Source organism: Sus scrofa, chromosome Y (genome assembly GCF_000003025.6).
Source record: "Sus scrofa isolate TJ Tabasco breed Duroc chromosome Y, Sscrofa11.1, whole genome shotgun sequence".
Taxonomy (NCBI): Eukaryota; Metazoa; Chordata; class Mammalia; order Artiodactyla; family Suidae; genus Sus; species Sus scrofa.
The window spans coordinates 23,893,531-23,899,766 of NC_010462.3; the positions used below are offsets into that span (position 1 = coordinate 23,893,531).

The window sequence follows — 6,236 nt, forward strand, 5'->3', positions numbered from 1 at the left end:
TATAAAGATATAGCTCACAACTTACTCCCTCCTTCTCAGACATTTGCCATCCTGATGACCTTGTAGCATGGGAAAAGTGTGCCCCTAAATCAGAGGAGGGAAGATAGGTAAGCAACAGCTGTGAATTCAAGAGCCATGACTGTGGGAAATCCAAGAGGCAGCTTGGTTCTTCCTGGCTCCCCAGAAAACCCATTAATGAAAAGAAATGCTTTGAAAATATGTTCTCCATTTGGGGTATTCCTTCTACAGGTCTAGGTTGACAATATCTGGTGAAAATGAGGATCATTTTAGAGACAATCTTGTGACTCATACTCTAGTTCTGTGTTTTGAGGTTAGGGTTCACTTTCTAAAACTCACTTCCCAAATAGTTCTTTGAGGCTGTGTTACAATATTTCAATGTTTAAGGGGGTTACTAAGAACATAGTCTCAGCATGGGAAGCTGAGTGCTGCAATCTGTCTCTGGGAGAATATCTGATGCCCCACGATAACCAGGGGGTTATACATTCTGGGAAAGTATCATTTAAAGGGTTGTCTCCAGCCTAGATGGAAGGTCTCTTGTCAGGAATACTTAAGTACCATATGCACAAGCAAGTGAATAAAATAACTCTGAAAATCTCTAGTTCCCTCTTAAGAAGGACATCCACATTGCACTGGTCTACAGAGAGAACTACTGACATCAAACTCACCCTAAAACAAGGCCCTAATAACAAAAACACCAATGCCTGGACAAAAAGAAGTCACCATCAGAAGGAGACCACTATCCCAAGATTGCCCCCCCATGACCACATGGTCATTTGTTGACCTTCTCATCTACCTTGACGGGTTTCTCCCCTCCAAGGCTCTTCTCAGTGATGTTCCTAGGTGGGATCCCCTCACCTGGCCAACTAATACCTGCTCTCACAAGGGCACAACTATGTTTCCTTCAACTGTTACTCAAGCTCAATCAGCAGGTAAGACTTTAGTCAAGTGACATAACTCTCCTGGGCTACATTAATCGAAATTTAAAGGCTCCCTTGTGTTGGGAATGTTTAAACTGTCAAGGGATAACCAGCCTAAGAACACTGGGGAGTACAGCTGAGTGGACAAGCCAGAATGAAATTTCCTTTAAAGAGAAGGAACAGACTAATCCAGCTGAACAGCGATAAAACAGGGCTGTTTTGTGTGAAGCTTTTCAATTTTCATTTATGACTTTATGAATACTGCTTTCCACTTAATTTTTAAGAGACCACAAATATTTTCTTATATTTTTCCACTCCTTATCAAAATAGGTTAATTTGTTTTTATTTCCACCAATATAGTGTTATATTTTCTACTGCACAGCATGGTGAGCCAGGTACACAGACATGTTTATATTATTTTCTCACATTATCATGCTCCAACACAAGTGAGGAGACATAGTTCCCAGGGCTACACAGCAGGATCTCACTGCTTATCCATTCCGAAGGCAAGAGACTGCCTCAATGAACCCCAAGCTCCCACTCAATCCCACTCTGTCCCAGGCCCCTCCCCCTGGAAACCACAAGTCTATTCTCAAAATCCATGTTTTTCTCTTCTGTGGAAAGCTTCACTTGTGCTCTAAAATAGACACCAGATATAAGTGTTATCAGGTGGTGTTTGTCTTTCTCTTTCTGACTTCCTTCTCTCAGCATGAGAGTCTCTAGGTTTATGTTTTATTCACTGTCTCCACAAAATTGCTGTCTCTTGCATTTCCAGAAGTGTAACTGAGTCACTGAAAATGATATATAGTTCCATATGAGATCAGTGGTCTCTAAATATATGAACATGCAACAAGAGGGAATATTTTCCTGGACCATAATAGACGAGGAAAATGGGTGGTCCAGAGACTTTTGGCTACTCCTAGTATGGCTTTGTCCAGGACTAGCACATTTAATGGCCTATCTGTGACATCATTGCCAGACCTAGCAATGTTCATTGCTGGCACTGTGAGATGAAATGGTCATGAAATGCCTCCCCAAACTATGGTCAAATGTCCGACCATGGGGGAGTATGGCCAACTGTGACCTCAAGTTAGCACTTGCCTAGAGGCTCTCCGTGCAGGAAAACTTGAGGCACAGCAGCTGTTGACCTGCAGCACCTGCTGAGCAGAGCTCAGGGAGGTGAGCAGCGGTGAGGCACAGGCCTTCAGACCGATTTCAGGTGAGGATCACAATGGGCCCAAATTCTTGCATCTTCTCTCATCTAGAAATACAGAGATCATTGACCATGGCAACTGCATGGGCCAATAGGGAGAAAAGGCAGAATGGAGTAGCTGTGGGTCAGACAGACAAGGAGGACTAGGAAATCTTATGGAAGTAATTTTAGGCAAGCCTTTGTATTGCCAAGAACTTAGGGTTTATGTGCCCTGTCAGACGTGATGACACCAGCTGTTCTCAAAGCAGCATCAGCTGGCAGCGACAACCGTATATTTTCAAGGTCTTCTCTTATAGCAACAGAAAGGAGACAACATGTGTTATGACCAATAGTTCCTGCGATTTACGTGTTAATACCACATCACATGTTAAAACTTACTCAGATGAAACTACACTCCTCCTTCCACAATACTGGTATCAACCCATGTTTAATCTTATTTTTCCTTTCTTCCCATCCTCTATGGTAGCATATACCATGTCCATCCACAAGTACTCCTCACCCCAGGCCAGCAGGAAGCAGATAGAGAAGAGTAGACATTCATCCCTATCCCATATAATGGAAGGCTGGAATGAGAGGAGCCCAGGAGGATGGAGACAGACCGCCATACACCCCAACTATTGCTGCTCACCTGAGAGACTTGCTGTGGACGCCCCTCCCAGAATGTGGAAGTGCAAGTTAGGCAGCAAGAAACGAGGACCTGTGGGAAGCAAATGCCTGCACAGACTAACTGCCTACACGGATTAACTGTGCTCTGTCATGGGACTTGAGTCCCTACACCTCCCTTGACCTTCCCTTTCTTCTCCATTTTCCCTGCCACAAGGTCCCACCGTGGACTCCAACCACAGACTCCCACCACAGATGCTTTATAAGCCTAACACCTCCTTGCAGTCAAAGCTGATGCCATCGTGGGCTCTGCCCAGCCCCCTCAGAGACCTTAATAAATCCCTCTTGTGTACTATTTGGTCTTGTGCATTCCTCCCTCAGCAACCTAACGGAAAATGTTTGGAATATTGTTTAACACACAGACTACTTACGTAGAATACACAGAAAACTCGATATAATAAAATCAGTGATACCAGATCACTGTTAGTTTTTAACAATGTGACAACATTATGGTATAAGTTTTAGAGTATTCAGTTCAAGGGCATATATAATCTTCAGAATGTGGTACTCCCATCAATTCCTCAGTTCTCATTGTATCAATCCGCAATGAAATCTCATACCCTTTGGATGGTACTTCCCCACATTTCCTCTCCTAACACAAGCAACCATCAATCTTTTTTTGTCTCTATGGCTATAGATATTTTGCCTGGTGCCCAGGGCCCTTCCATGTCTTGGTTAGTGATAAAGGTCATGGTTTGTTTTGTTTTGTTTTGTTTTGTTTTTGATTGTGTATTTGTTTTTTTTTTCTTTTCTTTTTGTCTTTTTAATTTTTGGACTGTACGTGGGGATGCAGAAGTTCTCAGGACAGGGATTGAACCCATAGCACAGCAGAGATCAGAACACTTTTGTAACAAGCTAGCCAACATAGAACACTGGCTATGTTTTTCTGAATATAAATACTGCACAGATTCTAGTTATACACTCTAAAGAGCTGCATAGCTTTTGTTTCACTTTGCCGTTTTTTTTTTCTCTTCCATTTACAAGGCTTTACATAACAGTCACAAGTTCTTATATGCACATGAGAACTTGCGTTTACTTCAGGGATGAAATGGATTTATTTATTTATGTGATTTTTTATTAAAAAGATTCCATTGGAATAGGATCTCATTTGCTGATCTCATTTTTTTTTCTCTCTTTGGGTTACTGTTCAAGTACGGAGCTCATATTTTATATTAACTGGGCTAATTTCATAGAGAAGTAAACCCTGACTGAAGGTGATGCTCAGATTGCTAGGAGACTAGAGTCTTGTGATGTCACAGCTACTCAGGCTGGCAACCATTGTGATGGATTGGATAGTTTATCTGTGTAGGCTTACCAAATCAGCATTTAAAACTGCAGAGTTCAAAAGCCATGCAGGTGAGAAAAGTAGCTGAAGAGAAATTTATCTGAGATGGCACAAGCTCCTTCAGAAATTCAAGGTGTGTCTCCTAAAGATGCACCAACTGGTTCAGAATCCTCCATTACATCTCCATGGTGTGAAAACTCAATCATTGGGGACTTGGACTTGAGGTCTCAGATTGAAGAAAAAGCTTTCCAGGCTTTGTCTGAGGGCTCCCTGATGAAAGAGCCATGCCACACATTGTGTGCCTCTGAACCAGATGGAGATAATGACTTTCCTCCTCTGCCCTTTCCCAGAAAACTTTGGGAAATTGTTGAAAGTGATCGATTTAAGTCCATTTGGTGGGATGAAAATGGAACCTCGATCGTGATTAATGAAGAACGCTTCAAGAAAGAAGTTCTGGAGAGAAAGGCTCCCTTCAGAATTTTTGAAACTGAGAGTATGAAAAGCTTAGTTCGACAGCTTAGCCTTTATGGATTTACTAAATTGCGAAGGAATTTTCAAAGACCTGCCTCACTAGCCAACATTCTGGCAGAAGATAATGAAGTCTCTGCTTGGAACAAGGTATTATGAAATGTCCAGTTACTATTTACAGAGGGACATCTGCAAATATGTTCATACATATAGGGTCATAGTAGACCTTGAAAGTGGGATGAAGTACTGCTACGCTTTTAAGTTGAAGGCCACTTGGTCATAAAATATTTGGGGTGAGAGAGAAATTTCCTAGCCACCTGAAGCCTTCTCGATGAACCTCACCCAATACAAGCCCCTGAACCTCATACTGTTACTGTAAATGCACCAGGCATTTTTATTTAAGGACCATAATTGCCTGTTCCCACTACATAAATTTTTGAAAATGTTAGTAATAGATGAGTATTATTTCCTCACATTAACTCTGTGTGATGAAACAAGTCAGATTTTTATGGATTCTTTGTCCTCGTATCTTTGTTTAAAAGGCCACTAAATACCTTTCTCTTTTGGTTTTAGCTGCAGTTCTACCATAATCCAAATTTTAAACGAGGCTGTCCCCATCTGTTGGTGAGGATGAAAAGAAGAGTCAGGGTGAAAAATGCTTCTCCAGTGTCGGCTTCTGTACTTCAAGGTTGCAGCAAGAAGCGCTCTAGAACAGGGGGTAATGTGGATAACCATAATTCTGATGTGGCTGCAGAAACTCGTGGAGAAGATGCATTTTCAGCCTCTACAAACCTAAATGTGCCTTTAATAAGATGGCCTTCCATGAGCCAGAGAATTTCTAATACAACTACCCCAACTAGAAGTGGTCTTTCTTCTCCATCATCACCATCATTCAGGCCACCAGGACAAATTGTCATGGCTCAACATGCTATTTTTAGTCAGTTGACCACGTTTCACATGCACTCACAAAGCAGCTACTCTCCAGCAAGTGGCCACATCGTGAATTTCATTACAACTACCACTTCCATTTCTCAGTACCGCTGTATTTCTTACTTCCCAAGTGGTTATTTTGGACTGAGGGTGGAGCCTTCTCCTTTGCCAACCAGATACCAGAATATATCACCAACTGAGGGCCCTCTGTCTAACCCCCAACCAGCAGCCCATCCATGGTTCCCAATGCCAGTGGCCACTGACACATCTGCTGCCTCGCTTTCAAGGCCAAATCCTCAGTCCTCTTCCGTATCTGAACATCACCCTAATTACCACTGACCTATCAAAGGACTATAGGTTATGCAGGAGAGTGAAGATGAAAATTTATGCTGGCAAATGTCACCAAATTCCTGCAATTCTGTTATTTCAGCAATAAACTTGTATGTTCATCTTCATAGCTTCCATTTCTTTACTTTTGACACAGTTAACAGTAAAAGGATGCTGCATTTCTTTTTCTAAAATGATTTTTCCATCATAGCTGGTTTACTGTGTTCGATCACTTTCATACTGTGCCGCAAAGTGGCCCAGTCACACACCCACCCACCCAAGACACACACCCACACACATACATATACTTTGTTTCACATTATGCTGCATCAAAAGTGACTAGAGATAGTTCCCATTGCTATACAGCATGACCTCATTGCATACCCGCTCCACATGCAATAGTTTGCATTTT

At 42.1% G+C, this 6,236-nt stretch overlaps 1 protein-coding gene across 1 annotated transcript; it reads left to right on the forward strand.

Annotated features, from left to right (window-relative positions):
• On the forward strand, positions 4,205 to 5,836 carry LOC110257882 (heat shock transcription factor, Y-linked-like). Its single transcript, XM_021080882.1, has 2 exons — positions 4,205 to 4,717; positions 5,141 to 5,836. The coding sequence occupies exons 1-2, from the start codon at positions 4,205 to 4,207 to the stop codon at positions 5,834 to 5,836; spliced, it is 1,209 nt and encodes a 402-aa protein (XP_020936541.1).